Source organism: Bubalus bubalis, chromosome 21, assembly GCF_019923935.1.
Source record: "Bubalus bubalis isolate 160015118507 breed Murrah chromosome 21, NDDB_SH_1, whole genome shotgun sequence".
NCBI classification, from domain to species: Eukaryota; Metazoa; Chordata; class Mammalia; order Artiodactyla; family Bovidae; genus Bubalus; species Bubalus bubalis.
This window is the reverse complement of record NC_059177.1, coordinates 44,112,239-44,128,486: the sequence shown is the minus strand read 5'-3', so window position 1 is coordinate 44,128,486 and position 16,248 is coordinate 44,112,239. Positions and strand designations below refer to the sequence as shown.

At 44.4% G+C, this 16,248-nt stretch overlaps 1 protein-coding gene across 11 annotated transcripts in view; it reads right to left on the bottom strand.

Annotated features, from left to right (window-relative positions):
• The window catches only part of ARHGEF3 (Rho guanine nucleotide exchange factor 3), a 314,253-nt gene that overhangs the window by 64,754 nt on the left and 233,251 nt on the right, over positions 1-16,248 (bottom strand). The window contains exon 1 of one of the 11 annotated variants that reach the window (XM_006071707.4): positions 3,764-4,047. The exons of the other annotated variants lie outside the window; for them this stretch is intronic. Coding sequence (XP_006071769.2) covers positions 3,764-3,859 — 96 coding nt within the window. The 5' untranslated portion in view covers positions 3,860-4,047. Of the gene's footprint in view, positions 1-3,763; positions 4,048-16,248 lie in introns of those variants that run through there. 11 annotated transcript variants of the gene reach the window in all.

Sequence of the window (16,248 nt, the reverse complement as noted above, 5' to 3'; positions counted from 1 at the left end):
TACTCAGAAGAATGTGTTTCAAGGCACTTTACATGGCTTTTGTTTTGCATCCCCCCTTTTTCTTCACAGAGGTAAACATCCTTAGATGCCACAGGATACACTGGTATTAAAACCTAGACTGAATCCATCAGGAAACCTGGCACTGGGTCTTGGCTTAACTGATGGTTTGTTCAGTGGCTTTCTGCAAGTCACTTCCCCTCAGTGTCTTTATGCATAAAGTGAGCAGAATAATACTTGTTTTATGTTACTCTTACAACATGGTTGGGTTCTCAAATGAGACATTAAATGTGGTACTTAGAAAAAGAATTGAATTCCATCATTTCTAGGTCATTCCAAGGTTCCATATAAAGTTACTGGCTGAGTCAAAGTTAGAACAAAGGGACAAGTCAGGGACATATACAAGAGAGACAAAAGCAATGACTACAAACATCACTAACTAAATCTGGCCTGAACTAGATCGACATCTGAGACGGTGAATCTTAAAACCAAAAGTAAGCTGTTCATCATATTGTCAGATATATTCTTAGAAAGAAAATAACAGAATCACCACTTTGTATTTTCATTAAATGGACTGCAAAACACCTAAAATCTTCTCACCAGGCTCCAGATTCCTTAACCAACATATACATGCATTTGAGCCTTCTTTCTTGAAAAGCAAACCTCCCCATGGGAAAACAGTGACTTCTGACTTGGGATCGGTGTAATTCATGAGGACTAACAACTTTTCTTTGAGTGACTTAATCAGGTATTCAAAGCACTTAATAATGCCTAGAAAAATCAGTTCCTCCTGGCATGAGAAGTAAGTATCCATTAAATATATATATATATAAAGATCAATGGAACAAAGTTGCATTGATGAGTCAGAAGAAATAAGCTTAATGATGCTCATTCGATCCTGTTTCTCTGTGAAAGTCTAGTGCTACTGCACTAAGATGAACTAAGCTCCTTAGATTTCATGGTTAATGATTAGAGCTGGAAGGATCAAGTTGGTTGTCATAATAAAATTAAACATCTGCAACCAAACTCATATACCTGTGTCATAAGAAATACTAGATTAAGGAGCCACATTGTATTAATAGCATAATCCATGTAGAATAATTTTAATATTTAAAATAGATTACTTAAAGAAGATAAATATTTAAACTATATCATTTTTCTCTATCACTGAAAACTATCATTGAAATTTTAAAATATACAAAGCATTTAATCCCGAGTAGAAATTTTGTTATGATGTGTTTTCGAGAAAATGTCTGTTGTTGCACATTTTTACTCAAGTGCATGGTATCAAATGCACATTAGTGACACCTGCCCCTTCCCCATGAGCCTTGCCCAGCACACTTGCTGCAAGAATAGGAACAAATGCTGAAAGGCACTTGCCCATGCATCGCTGTGTGCCCACTGTCCTCCTCACAGCAAATTCTGAAGGAACAGTCATTATGTGCTAAAGAGCACAGGTGCTTTGCTTCAGCTACCCTTGAAGGTTAAAAAGGACTTTGGATTGGCCAATCCTTCTTTTCAGCATAACCACCTTCTTTCTACAAAGAAAATGATCCTGAAAAACTACCTGTATTGGAACTAACAGTCCATACCTAGCTTATAAACAAGGATATAATCATGTTTTTCAAAAGGTCAACTAGCATATGCTGTTTTTTAAACACAAATGCTGATGACACCTGCTGGTAGCAAATATATTTTAATTAACTGCCTATGGAGAAGTGAGGCCTGCAAAGGAGGGCTGTCTTCTGAGCTGATACTGAAACAGAAAACGAGCCCCCACATCACTTAGGTTTCTTTTTCTAACTCTGCCTATTGACATTATCAGGAAGCGAAATGCCAGATTAATGAAGCTAGGGGATGTACTGGATTTGCCTTCTTGGACTCGAGGAGTATACAGTACACGAGATACTTCTACTCTGATTTAACCACTAGGGGGAAAATCCTAAATAGTGATACCTGAAAAATATTACCAACTATTTAAAAAATTGTTCCTCTCCCACGCTTATTCCTATACCAGAACATCCCCATAAAAGGAAATTAAGTCACATTTCATAATCTAGACCCAGCTACCGTGAAGAAAATTAGTATTTGACTTCTGGTGATACATTTCTCATATCCATTTGTGAGATACAGATATATATATATATGTGTATATATATATATATATGTGTGTGTGTATATATATATATATATATGAAAAGAATAAGAAAAAATGAAGCATATGGGTTTTATACCTACACCTTTAGTCAAACTGCACAAAAATATAGGACTAAGTGATAGCAGGAAGGGACCAGAGTCTAGAGCTATCCTCATTATTCTTTTCTTTGACTCAGTTCAATTTATTAATTAAACTCGGTTACGCTTTGCTTCCTTCCAAAAGGAATTTGAGCAGACATTAGCTTCACTGCTCCTACATTCATTAAATTGTGAAGTTCCCACTGAAAAGATCATATACTTATTCTAAGCCTGAACAATCTGAATTCTGTGCAGTTGCTGTCCTGTCAAAACTTCAGTAAGAGCCCAAACACCACTAAGACCATCACACTTCTACAGCTGCTGGGAACAAAAGCCCTTTGTGAAAATATACAAGTGAAGTGAGGTGTGGAACAAGGGTGAGAAGTTAGTCTCTACTCAACTTATAGAAAGCTGATTACAACCTGAAACTGTTTATAGAGTTGTGTCAGTGTGGAGCAGCTCTTGTTAGAGGCAATGAATCTTTGATGCTGTTCTCCCAAATATACATAATTCAGTGAACCAACTGCACATAGCTAAGCAAACCCAAGGGTGGCAGGTGGGTGGACCCCCAAAAGCACTGTGATAAGACCGGAAGCACCCCTTCCCCCAGACTTTCCCCCTCATGGTGGGGGCAGAGTGGAGATCTCCCAGAAACACATCAGCGGAAATGATGATCTGGGTCCTGTGGATCCCACTACAGCTTAGTCACAGCAAAAGTGCCTTCTAATGAAAGCAAGTGTATTCCCCAAGACCCTCAAAGAAAGAGACACTTTCTCCTCCACCTGAATCCAACCTTTAAGGCCAGTGAGCTCTTTGCCAGAGATAAAACACACAGGAGGAAAAGGCAGACTAAACACCAGCCAGGAGGACTCCCTCACCTCACCCTCCCGGTACAGCAAAGTTACCAGGAGGAGAAATGCTTCCAGTCTTCCAAGACAGCTTCCCACTGCCCCAGGGAATTTAATTCATTTTCAGAATCCACATGCGACACATTCAGATTACTCATTTAGCTTCCAGACCCCCAACTAAATGACTCCCACTGGCCACAGGGACAAGCAGAGGTGCCGTGTCCTGTCTTTGCTGCCAAACAGCTGCAAGTCCAAGCCTGACAGGTGAGAGGTCCCAAGGGGTCCTCAAGAATGTTCCCCTGCCCTCCCCCAAACCTCCTGCAAGAGGAAACCTGTGCTTTTAAAGGGTAGCTCTTCCCTGACAACCGAGCCCACTGATGCACTATGAGAAAGTCCCTCTGTGGAGTGGATCCACAGTCTGTGAGCTCTGCAGGATGCGAGAGAGAGGTAGGGGCAAAGAGATGGGGACAGAGGAGGTGGCGCTCTTTTGATCCATAGAGAGGGGGTGGAAGGGAGGCAATGAGATAAAGACAAGAGAGATGAAGACAGGGAGACAAGAGTGTATGAGAGATGGAGAGAGAGAGAGAAAGAGGAACACACAGAGTGAGAGACGGGAAACAGTGACACAGAGAGGGAGTGGAAAGAGTAAGAGATGCCCAGAGAGGTCCAGGTGGAGGCCCTACCTCGGCGTCCTTGGCTGGACTGCTGGCCGGGGGTACCTCCAGGCTACAGTTCGCTCTCTTGCCCGTGAGGTAGAAGGGGTAATCCTTGGCTACCATGGCGGCTGCCGGGCCTGCCCGTTGGGATGTCACCGCTGATCCGATAAGACCACAAAACTCCCAGGCGAAAGGGGGTCCCAGCTCCACGGTGCCGGCGGTGGTGCCGGCGGCGGTGGCGGCGGCGGCGGCGACTACACAGAGACTGACAGCCGGCTTCTTTAGCCTAGCTCCAACAGACTAAGGCGCACAGGCTAGAAGGGGCGGAGCCTAGACAGAGCCCGCCCGTCTTGGGCGGGGAGTGGGCGGGCCCTCTCCAGGGCCCGCCCCGACCCCAACACGTCCTGGGAGCGCTCAGATGCAGTCCGGCGGAAGCCCTCTCCGGAGCAGCGAGGGTATCGGGCCGCTGGACCCTTCCTCCCGCAGGCCCCTGACTCGGGGCCGCGCAGCCTCAGTGGCAGGTCCGCTCGGGCTCCCTGGCCCTCGTGGGGTGGAAGAGGCAGCGGACAGAATGGAGGCTGGGGCGAAGCCGGGAGGAGGCAAGCGGCCTTGGGGGAAAGTAAGCTCTTTAAAAGCCCATATTAAGAAGAAGTGGTATTCTGCCTGGCCTTACTCACAGCCAGTCTCTCCATATACATATATATGGAGTATATATATATATGTCATTGGAGTGTAATCTACAAAGAGTAAAATGCTCCCATTTTACTGTACCGTTAATTGAGTCTTAATAAATGTAAACACTAGAATAACCACCTCCATAATCGGGACACAAAACCTTTCCACCACTTCCAAAAAGTATCCTAGAGCCCTGTCCTCTGCACCCACTTTTAAGTATGAAGAGGCTGGTAAGAGGCTCCCTGCCACTCAGAAGAGGAATCTGACGGGGTGTGTCCAGACAAAGCTGTCCAGTGATGAGCTGACACTACTGGAGTGGGTTGCCATTTCCTTCTCCATGGGATCTTCCTGGCCTAGGGATCAAACCAGCATCTCCTGCACCGCAGACAGATTCTTTACCACTGAGTCACCACGGAAGCAACATCCGCCATTAGGAGTGCTTAAATAAACTCTTATCACTATGGAACTCTTATCACTCAGTTGCAGTCATTTTGAAGATGGGCCTGTGGGTGCGGCATGGAAAGATCTTCAAGGTATCAGGTTCAGTTAAAAAAAACTATTGCAGAGTAAGCAGTATAATACCATTTGTGTTTAAAAAAAAATCTACAAATGAATACCATATATTTTCTATAGAGAAATGTAGGTTAATACCATTGAAAACCATTTGGAAGGAACCATAGCAAATTTTTGGTGGCCCAGATGGTAAAGAATCTGCCTGCAATGCGGGAGACTTGGGTTCAATCCCTGGGTTGGGAAGATCCCCTGGAGGAGGGCATGGCAATCCACTCCAGTATTCTTGCCTGGAGAATCCCCATGGACAGAGGTGCTTGGTGGGTTACAGTCCATGGGGTCTCAAAGAGTTGTACATGACTGAACGACTAAGCACAGCACAGCAAATTTTTATGGGGCTGAAAGGAGGCAGCCAGTTCCAGGGGAATTAAAGGTAGTGTACAAAGGAGAACTTCACATTTATAGCTAATATGTTCTTAAAATTTTTACATGAATTGTTACTTGGGAAATTAGAAATTAATTTTTAAAATATTAAAATGATCATTATCTCAAAAATTATTTTGTAGACTGCACTGTTGAGTGTTCTTCCCCTCCTATCAAAGTCATGGTCACAGCAAGTGGGGGTCTATTCTTCTGACATCTTAGGTGTGCAGGAGGTTGTGGGAATGGAAATATCCAGTCCCTGCTTAAGTGTTCTCTGCTCTGGCTGAAGCCAGAATCCAGCAACACCCACTCTCCAGGCAGGAAACCTCATGGTATACAGCCCTTTCATCCCAGGTACCAAGCCCACATGCTGGCACTAAATGTGCCTGCCTTCCTGCCCAGCCAGTGTGGACAAACTGCCTTCAGAAGCAAAAGAATCTGGCCCAGTTCTGCCAGTCTCGCTCTTGCCAACCATGTAAAGGAAGCTGTTGAAGGAGTGAGGTTCAATTGACATTGAAGAGAGCACCTGATTTTTCTTCCTCCTTGAATATACACCCTAAAGCAGTAGGAAGGAAGTGGTTGAAAAGGAGGTTTGGAATGGGAAAGAGTACCTCAGGACTACTGATCTGTCTCCTACCTGTATTCTTGAACACAGCTTTGTCCTTTTAGCCTGAATGGTGCTAATGGAGAGCTTCATCGAGGCTCACTGCAAGTCTGGTCAAGTTTGAGGTGGGGAGTGAGGGACAACCCTGTATCCAAGGGCAACCAACCAAAGCAGCCCCTGATTAATCCTGCCACCAAGAGTCTCACAGAGGGCTCCTCTGGCTGCCAAGGATTTGAGCTGAAGCTTGCTCCTCATTCCCTTTCCCTCCCTGATCCTCTGGCCCCTGCAGGCCCACCGCCTCAACTAGGCAGGTGGCCCTGGCCAGTAAATTGTCCCTTCACGGATGGGCTTTGAACCCTGGTGGACCTGGCTTGGCATTGACTTCCAGTTGGGAGTGTACAGCCAGCACTTGGCGAAGAAGAGAGTGACTCTGGTAAATTACGCCAGCCCTGGGGCTGGGCTACTCAGTGCAGGATTCTCAGGACCAAGGAGGAAGCCTGCGTAATGTAAATCTGCATGTGCATGCTAAAGTTTCTTCACTTGTTTCCAACTCTTTGCAACCCTGTGGACTGTATAGCCTGCCAGGCTCTTCTGTCCATGGGATTTCTGAGGCAAGAATACTGGAGTGGGTTGCCATGCCCTCCTCCAGGGGATCTTCCCAAACCAGGGATCGAACCTACGTCTCTTATGTCTCCAGCATTGGCAGGCAAGTTCTTTACCACTAGTGCCACCCAGGAAGCACAATGTAGTAATAAATCAACCCTAAGGAATAGAGGGGATTTTAATCTCAACTACAAGTATTGTAGAGCGAAGAATAATCATAATGGTTGATGAAAAGGCTGCCATATCCACTTGTTCTTAAAACATTTTTTTTTGCCCCTCTTCAAAGAATGGAACCATAAAAAGCAATCAATATACATGGTACAATATATGTGCAGCAAACTTATGTTTTTCCCGTTGTCTATGCTGCTGCTGCTGCTAAGTCGCTTCAGTCGTGTCCAACTCTGTGCGACCCCAGAGACGGCAGCCCACCAGGCTCCCCCGTCCCTGGGATTCTCCAGGCAAGAACGCTGGAGTGGGTTGCCATTTCCTTCTCCAATGCATGAAAGTGAAAAGTGAAAGTGAAGTTGCTCAGTCGTGTCCGACTCCTTGCCACCCCATGGACTGCAGCCTACCAGGCTCCTCCGTCCATGGGGTTTTCCAGGCAAGAGTATTGGAGTGGGGTGCCATTGCCTTCTCCATTGTCTATGCTAGGCAGAGGTAAAGAAAGAGGAAAAGAGAGAGAGAGAGAGAGATTGCTGATGGCCAGTAACAATTTAAATAAGTGTGAAAGGGAAAATGGGTATCTGGATTTCCTTTGGGTGGTCTGATGCTTCCAAGCCTCTCACAGCTTGAGTGTCTCACCACCATAAATAAGATTTTGATGTTTAAAGACATATATTTTTGGTATAATAAGGCCTATAAACTGAAACCAGCAATTTTGGGTATATGCAAGTCAGGGATGTGGTCCCTGAGACACTCAGAGGCTTTTCAAGGGTATTGTTGAGTCCACGCAATTTCCACTTTCAGAACCTCCCTCGTGTGTGCATGATGCACTGCTCCAACATTAGCAGATGTGGAGTTTGGGCAATCTGCCTAGTATTCCAACCAGAAGTGTCTATGGTCGAAGCCTTGGTCAGAAAGTAGGCTGCTCTACAGGAGGGTTCCCAAGCACACCCCTGAAGCTGGTGCCACAGTGGAGAGAAGTCAGTCCAACTCTGCAGTGCTACCCAGCTTAGCGGCCCCAGGAGCCCAGCATTCCCCATTCTGCCTGTGTGTGTGTTTATGGGCTTAAGAACAACACTGCCTGAACAGTCAGCTTCACTCAAAGCAACGGCACAAAGTGCCTTTCAGAACTCGCCTTCGGCACAACCCGTTATAATCCTGTAAAATGCTTCACAGCCAGGCAGTGTTCCTCGCTAGCCAGAAGCCTGGAGACTGGAATAAAGAAGCCTGTTCTGCATTTCCAGGAATGGTGCCAAGAGCAGAGCCTGCATTCTCGCCTGGGCTGAGCAGGGCACATTTGTGCTGCTGATGGAGTGGTGGGCTTCTACCCACAAGCCCGGCACTGGTTGTTAGCTCCTTTTAGACGAGCAGACAGCCAGACATGACTGGGAAGCCATCAATCAGCTCCCCAAATCCCACTGCCCAGACTGTGAGTGGAACAGGCCCAGCACGAGGCTAAAACTTCACAAGTTAAAGTGGTTGTGACAGTCTTCTCACCCAATGGGACAACATTATATTGTTGTTGTCCTGACAGCATTATACTTAAAATATCTTCCACCCATTCCTGAATCTCTATGGCAGAAAGGTGAGTAATTCACACCTGCTCAAGAAATATAGCTGAGTTTGAAACATGGCCTTTCACCTGTAACCTCTGCTGTGAGGTGTGCATTTGTAGAAGGAATACAAGTGAGGGTAGCAGATATCCCAAAGCCTAGCCTTCAAACACAATGCACCTCTATCTGCTTCCTTGGCATCTGGAGCCATCTCGTCTACCTGTGCTAATCTGACACAGTCGTGTATGTACATGTTGGACACACGTGTGTACCAACACGTGGCTCCCCTTCTGTTTGGGGGACATTCCCAGCTAATGACCAAGTTCCCTCTCCTCTTAGTAATTTCAGTCTTGATGGGAGAGGGTAGTTAAAAGCCTGAAGAAGTTCTTGTAGTGAATTCTGAGAGATCAGAAGTGTGGTTTACTGCCAGACAGGTAAAAACAGCACAAATTAAGTACTGATAACATCTAAAATCATAAAATCATCTAAAACCTCTCCTTTTGCCTGGGGATACGTCCACTGGCTCCAGGCTAGATTTACGAATGTATATACCTGGATATGGCAATGGCACCCCACTCCAGTACTCTTGCCTGGAAAATCCCATGGACGGAGGAGCCTGGTGGGCTGCAGTCCATGGGGTCGCTGAGGGTTGGACACAACTGAGCGACTTCACTTTGACTTTTCACTTTCATGCATTGGAGAAGGAAATGGCACCCCACTCCAGTGTTCTTGCCTGGAGAATACCAGGGACGGGGGAGCCTGGTGGGCTGCCGTCTCTGGGGTCGCACAGAGTCGGACACGACTGAAGTGACTTAGCATAGCATACCTGGATATTCTAAAGCTGGAAGACTTCATTCTTGCCTTCTCTCATAGATCTCATTTTCTAAAACAAGTCTGAAAAACTGGTTAAGTGACAGCATCTTATCCCAGTAATGAGCTTATCTTGTGACTTATTAGCTATAATCCAAAAACAATCAAGATTTTATGTTTAAAAACAAAGAATACTATGTGTCATGCTCGGATATAACACAGACAGGTACAGTCATTATAGCAGTGATTCCCAAAGGGGTACGATTTTGTTCCCTGGGTGACATTTGGCAATGTCTAGATGTTTTAGATAGTCACTGGGGGAGGGAGCTGGTGTCATTTAATGGGTAGAGGCCCAGGATGCTGGTAAACATCCTATAATGCACAGGACACCCCGCCTCCCACCCACCCCCCATACACAAATCAAAGGATTAACAGGTTAAAAATGCTTATAATGTCACAGTTGACAGACCTTACATTAAAGAGTAGGGCTGAAACACGGCATCAGAACCAGGACAACCTGTTGGTTTTGACCTCAAGGATATTTTCGCTTTAGGCCGTGATCATTGGTTGATGTCAAATGTCAGTTTAGGCACAGTGGAGCTGCGAACAAAATGTTTGAGTGCCAAGAAGCCTTAGAATATTGACATGTCTAGAATCTTTCCTTCATGCCCAAATCTGACCCTTAACAGAATAACAGACTTCATAAAGCATGAAAGGAGAAAAGGATAAAGAAGAATATGAGTAAGGGGGGGAAAGGAAGAGAAAATTATCTTAACCTGTTTAAGATATGAAAATATACTTGAAAATACCAGTGAAAATGAAAAGACAATTTAAGAAGAACTTGGAAAGGAGGAAGAAATGTTTTTCCCAGGACAAACTTTCAGTTCAGTTCAGTTGCTCAGTTGTGTCCGACTCTTTGCAACCACATGGACTGCAGCATGCCAGGCCTCCCTGTCCATCACCAACTCCCAGAGTTTACCCAAGCTCATGTTCATTGAGTCGGTGATGCCATCCAACCATTTCATCCTCTGTTGTCCCCTTCTCCTCCTGCCCTCAATCTTTCCCAGCATCAGGGTCTTTTCAAATGAGTCAGCTCTTCGCATCAGGTGGCCAAAGTATTGGAGTCTCAGCTTCAACATCAGTCCTTCCAATGAACACCCAGGACTGATCTCCTTTAGGATGGACTGGTTGGATCTCCTTGCAGTCCAAGGGACTCTCAAGAATTTTCTCCAACACCACAGTTCAAAAGCATCAATTCTTCAGCGCTCAGCTTTCTTTACAGTCAAACTTTATAGGACAAACTTTACCAGCATATTTAATTATTTTAGGTGGCAGAAATGCAAACGTGGTGATAAAATAAAAACCCCAAAGGGTTCGGCTTACTGTGTTTGTGATACATAGCACAGCCTGTGCAGTCAGAGATCTGTCCTCACTCAAGGTTTTGTAATAAGAATGCTAACTTTTTGATCTCAGCTGATTACTATCAGCAGGTTTGCTTTGCTTATAGAATTTAAGCCAATTGTTAGAACACTTTTTGTACACTGAACTTTATGGAGAGCCTGCATTTAGTTGAAACTATTCCATATTTTTGACCAAAAATTTACTAAACTTTTTATATTCCAAAACTACTTATTCTCTTTAGACTACAGCAATGTATATATCAGTAGTTTTTTTTTTTTTTTTTAATACTAACCACTGCATGGAGACACTGGAATCTAAAATGTATCAATTCTAGCTTTGGATATTGGAAATGTTTTATTTTCCATCAACTACAAACTCAGCATCAAAGTACCATATTTCATCAAACTAAGATGCCAAAGACTGAAATATGTTCTACTATCTTATGTACAGCTAAGAAAGAAAATAAAAGTTGCCAATTACATTATAACACACGGTGGGAGGTGGGAGGGAGATTCAAGAGGGAGGGGACATATGTACTCCTATGTTTAATTCATGTTGATGTATGACAAGTCAAACCAATATTGTAAAGTTATCAATCAATTAAAAATAAATAAATACTTGTTAAAATGAAAAAAAATTATAACACATGATCAATTGTAAGATACATCCCAATTCTAGAGAAGTTAAAAATGTGGGGAAAGTGTGGGTAACAATGAAATATAGCACTATTCATATCTTCTGGGCAGGATTTGAAAATCTACACATTTATAGAAATGTGAATTGTGGGGATTTAGGGACAATAATTCTAGAGACCACGTGCAGTGAAATCAACTGAGAAACTTACCAAATCCAGATTACTGGGCCGCACTTTGGATTAACTGAACTGGACTCTTTAGCAGTGGACTCGAGAAATTTGAATTTTTGATAAACTCCCTTCAAGACAGTGTGAGTTAGAATTATCAGGAGACCATAGATCCTCGGTGCCCAGGGGCAATGAGCCCACTGGCTGTAGTATCGCAATCCAGAACAGGCACAGAGCACGCTGCTTATTTGCTCAGGCTGTGCTGAGGAACCATACACACTGCACAGCCCACTAGAAACACATGGGTGCATCAGGGACACAGCAAGAAATACACAACTCCACACTCCCGGTGAACTACCAACCAAGCCACCCACCAGGAGATGGGTTCTGGCTCTTGGGACTTGATTTACAGTCTCCTATCCAAAAGTTCCAACTAAAATCATGCTTATCTCTTCATAGCCAAGAGGCATGATTGCATTTACATTTTAAAAAAATTAGCCGCAGCAGTAGAGAATGGGAGGAGGGCGGTTGGCTTGAGATGTTTACTTGAAAAAGCTCCTGAGGTTTATTGTGGGGGTGGGGAGGGGACAGTAGTGTGAGGACAAGACCTTAATTACAGAACGAGTTTAACCAGCACAGACAGACTCTGGGACTCCTAGCAAGCCTGGTTCTCACTCTTCTGGTGGGAGTGGAAGTCAGCTGCTGTGTAGTAGAAAGCAGCTCATTAGCTGAAAGTGTTCCTTGTGCTGTGGGCATCCCATAACACTACAGGGGGATGCGAGGGTGTTGGTTGAGTGAGCTGAGGTACAGGAGCTTCTGAATTTTTCCATCTTACACCCAAAACTAAGCTCAGAAAACACAGGTCCCACATGCCTGCAATTTGGACGGAACCCAAAGCCTGTGCAACAGAAGGCTGAAGAAAAGCACCAGCTTCTAGTTCACCAACTTTTATTAGCGCATGATAATTTAGTTCTTTGGCAAGACAAGAACCACCAACCAGATAGCTTCCTGGCTAATTCCTCTCCTCCAAGACGGTCCTCAGTCCCCCAGCAAGGGGAACCTCTACTTTGTACCCCCTTAGTGCTGAGTGAAAGTGAAACTGTTAGTCACTCAGTTGTGGCCAACTCTTTGGGAACCCATGGACTGTAGTCCGCCAGGCTCATCTGTCCATGGAATTCTCCAGGCACAAGAATACTGGAGTGGATTGCCATTCCCTTCTCCTGGGGATCTTTCTGACCCAAGGATCGAACCTGGGTCCCCTGCACTGCAGGCGGATTCTTTATCATGTGGGCCACCAGGGAAGCCCACTGCACTGATTACCCCTCCCTAATATTCATCGCGCTCATAATGCCTGATTCAGCATGTCTCTACCTACAAAGGCACAGGGACCATAACTCTCTCGATCACCGCAACAGCTCTAGCTCCTTCTATCATTCTGGCTGGCGCATGGTAGAAGGATCCATCTTTGTTGAAATAAAAATTAAATTGAAATTAAATTAAATGGAAAAATTAAGTAGAACATGTCATAGAGAAGGTAAATTCAGAGACTTTGTGCAATGAGGAAAGCTGTCTAAAGTTTCTAAGATGGGGGACTTTTCCCAGGTGTCCCAGCGATTAGGACTTCACTTTCCTATATAGGGGGTGTGGGTTTGAGAGGCCAAAAACCTAAAACATACAATACAAGCAATATTGTAACAAATTCAATGAAGACTTTAAAAATGGTCTACATAAAAAAACAAAAAACAAACAAACAAAAAACTTCAAAAGTTTCTAAGATAGGACCAAGAAATCACATGCAGAATACCACCATGGGCTGTTAAAAGAAAATTTGAAAGGAGACATGAGTCCCTTAATAAGCTTCTTGAAGAGTTCCAACCTCACTGAAACTTCCTGTCGAGATGGCACCTGCAGTGTAAGGCTACAGGAGCCCTGTTGGATATTACTGTGAGCTTTTGGTTCCCTCCAGCTTTTTACAGACGCTCAGCAATTTACACTAATTTCTGAACAAGGTAGACTTGCCAGGGAGATTGAGGCTCTGGTGGCAAAGAGATGTCAAATAGTTTGTTTTCAGAGATTCCTAGTGACAACTCCATCTTCCTTTTTCTTCCCTGCGGTGGCTCTTTCTTCCCTTTCCTGTTCTAAGTGTCTGATTCCAGGTTAAACTCTCTATATATTTCTTTTTTCTTTGCAATTTGCCATGTTCATACCTAGTGCTATTAATACACAGACTTTGTTCTCTTGAGGGGGGCCCTGGGCGGCTGACTTTCAAGGGGAAGGGGAGATTTTGCCCGTTGTTTCTGCAGGATCAAACATGGTTCTGGTCTAATGTTGCCAGGCTGATGTGAAATTACGGACTTGAAAACGTTTTTGTCCAAGGGAGCCAATCAGAGAGGAAGGCAACTTCTCTTCCGGCTGCTCGCTGGTTGCTCTGCTCGTGCCCTCCCTGCCTGGGCCTCCTCACCTGGAGTCTGACAAGAGGCGCTTTGAGAGCTCACTCTGGCTTAGACACAGTGTGCGCTGAACAAAACTCATCTGTCTGGGGGTGGGAGGAAGGTAAGAGAGAATTAAAATGGTAAAGCCAACATCACGTGGTTTCCTCCTTGAACTTTAATAACCCAGTGCTGCCTGCAGGCTCAGAAAAGCCATATGCAATGGGTAGGTACAAGGATTGCTCTGGTGCCAGGAAAATGCAGTAAGACATAACTTTTTATAAGGTAAGCAATGAATAAACACCCTGCAGGAACAAAACAGCCTTTAACATCTCTGAAATTGGCAGCCAGATAGATGCCTGAAACCTTGGTTCTGTGCATCATCAATGCACAACAGATAAGACCACCTTCAACATTAAGTCATCTTCCAGAGGAAACAACAGCTGGGGAGGCCGAGTTTTTATGATTCTCAGGCTCTCAGGGCAGGAGGGGAATTCAACAATTCAGTCAGTATTTTCTTTACCACAGCAAGTCCCATTTTAATACCTGTTAGAGGTTTCCCACATGTTGGGCAATTTTTCTAGAATGTCTTCAGAAGGAAAACATTCTATAGTCTGCCTTGGTTTCTGAAAGAGCTGTCTTTCTTCCTGGGCTGGGGGTAATTTTTTTTTTTTTTTGTCTCATGATATTATCAAGAAGATCTGAAACCACAACGCTTCATCTGGATTCTGCTGTTGTTATAAAAAGGCAGTTTGGGGTTACACTTCACCCTCAAAAATGTTAAGGGAAGTGCCTGTCACCAACAGTCAAAAATAAAAATGAAAATGATGCTGGCAGAGCTCAAAAACCAAAGGGGTCAGCATTTTGCTCCAGTTTCCTGTTCATAAAACTTTATAAAAACAACCCACCCATTAAAGAAAAAAAGCCCACAACAATAGCTCATTATTCTTTTCCTAAACGCTTGCCTCATGCCACTCTGAAATTAGGTGCCATCACGTTTCCTGAGTTATGGGCTCCAAACACCACATCCCTTTCCTCCCTTCCGTGCCCCCACCCCACCTGGCATCATTCCTGAATTTAGACACTTCTCCACTTTACGAGCTCAGCAGAGGCCAGTGTTGCCCCTCCTACCTGTCCAGAGGAGGCCAGGCATCTGCTCCAGCTGGAAGCAGGAATAACACAGGCTTCCTTCCCTCAAATTAATTTTCATTTCCTAAATAAGCTTTTAATATGGAAAGTGCAAAATTTCAAAGTGAAGGAAAAAAAATTCCTACAGACTGCTCCAGTAAACTGATAATTATAAATGCACTACCTCCTGACATTAATTTTTGAAGAATAAGGTATTTCCCTTCCACCCTCCTTCTACAATAACAGTAAAACTTTATGGAATATGTAACACCTCATCCTTCAGTACCTGGGAGAACACAGGGGAATACAAGGTCTAGAATAAGAAGCCTGAATGCAAACACCAAGGTTTCCACTTGCTGACTATATGGCTTTGGGCTTTATTTAATCATGCCAAACCTCAGCTTGGACCATAAAGAAGGCTGAGTCCTGAAAAATTGATACTTTTGAACTGTGGTGTTGGAGATGACTCTTGAGAGTCCCTGGGACTACAAGGAGATCAAACCAGTCCATCCTAAAGTAAATCAATCTTGAATATCCATTGGAGGAACTGAGGTGGAAGCTGCAATACTTTGGCCACCTGATATGAAGAACTGACTCATTGGAAAAGACCTTGATTTTGGGAAAGATTGAAGACAGGAGGAGAAGGGGATGACAGAGGATGGGATGGTTGGATGGAATCACTGACTCAATGGACATAGGTTTGAGCAAGCTCCGGGAGATGGTGAAGGACAAGGAAGCCGGGCGTGCTGCAGTCCACGGGGTCGCAAAGAGGTGGACACAACTGAGCGACTGAACAACAACAATAACTTCAGCTTAATCAACTGGAAAATGGGGATATGAGAGTTTAAAGGCTTTAATAAGAAAAAATATATGCATGGGTGCTCAGTTGAGTCCTACTATTTGTGAGCTTAGGAAGATCCCCCGGAGAAGGAAATGGCAAGCTACTTCACTATTCTTGCCTGGAAAATTCCATGGATGGAGGAGCCTGCTAAGTTACCATCTGTGGGATTGCAGAGAGTCACACACAACTGAGCAACTTCACTTCACTTCACTTTGCAACCTCTTGGACTGCAGCCCATCAGACTCCTCTGTCCGTGGAATTCCCTACACAAGAGTACTGCAGTGGGCTGCCATTTCCTTCCCCAAGGGATTTTCCCAACCCAGGGATCAAACCCATGTCTCCAGTATCTCCTGCATTGGCAGGTGAATTCTTTATCAGTGCCACTACCTGGGAAGCCCATAGTTTAATGAGTTCCTCTATATGTCAGCATTTAAGGCACAAGGTAAGCACACAGTCTATACTGTTATTAACCTTTCTGATACATAAATCATCCTACCCTCTCTTTTCTCAAAGAATCACCGAGGAAAAGGTGGAATTTGGGGATCTTTTCCACCCACCTTGCCTTAAAGGG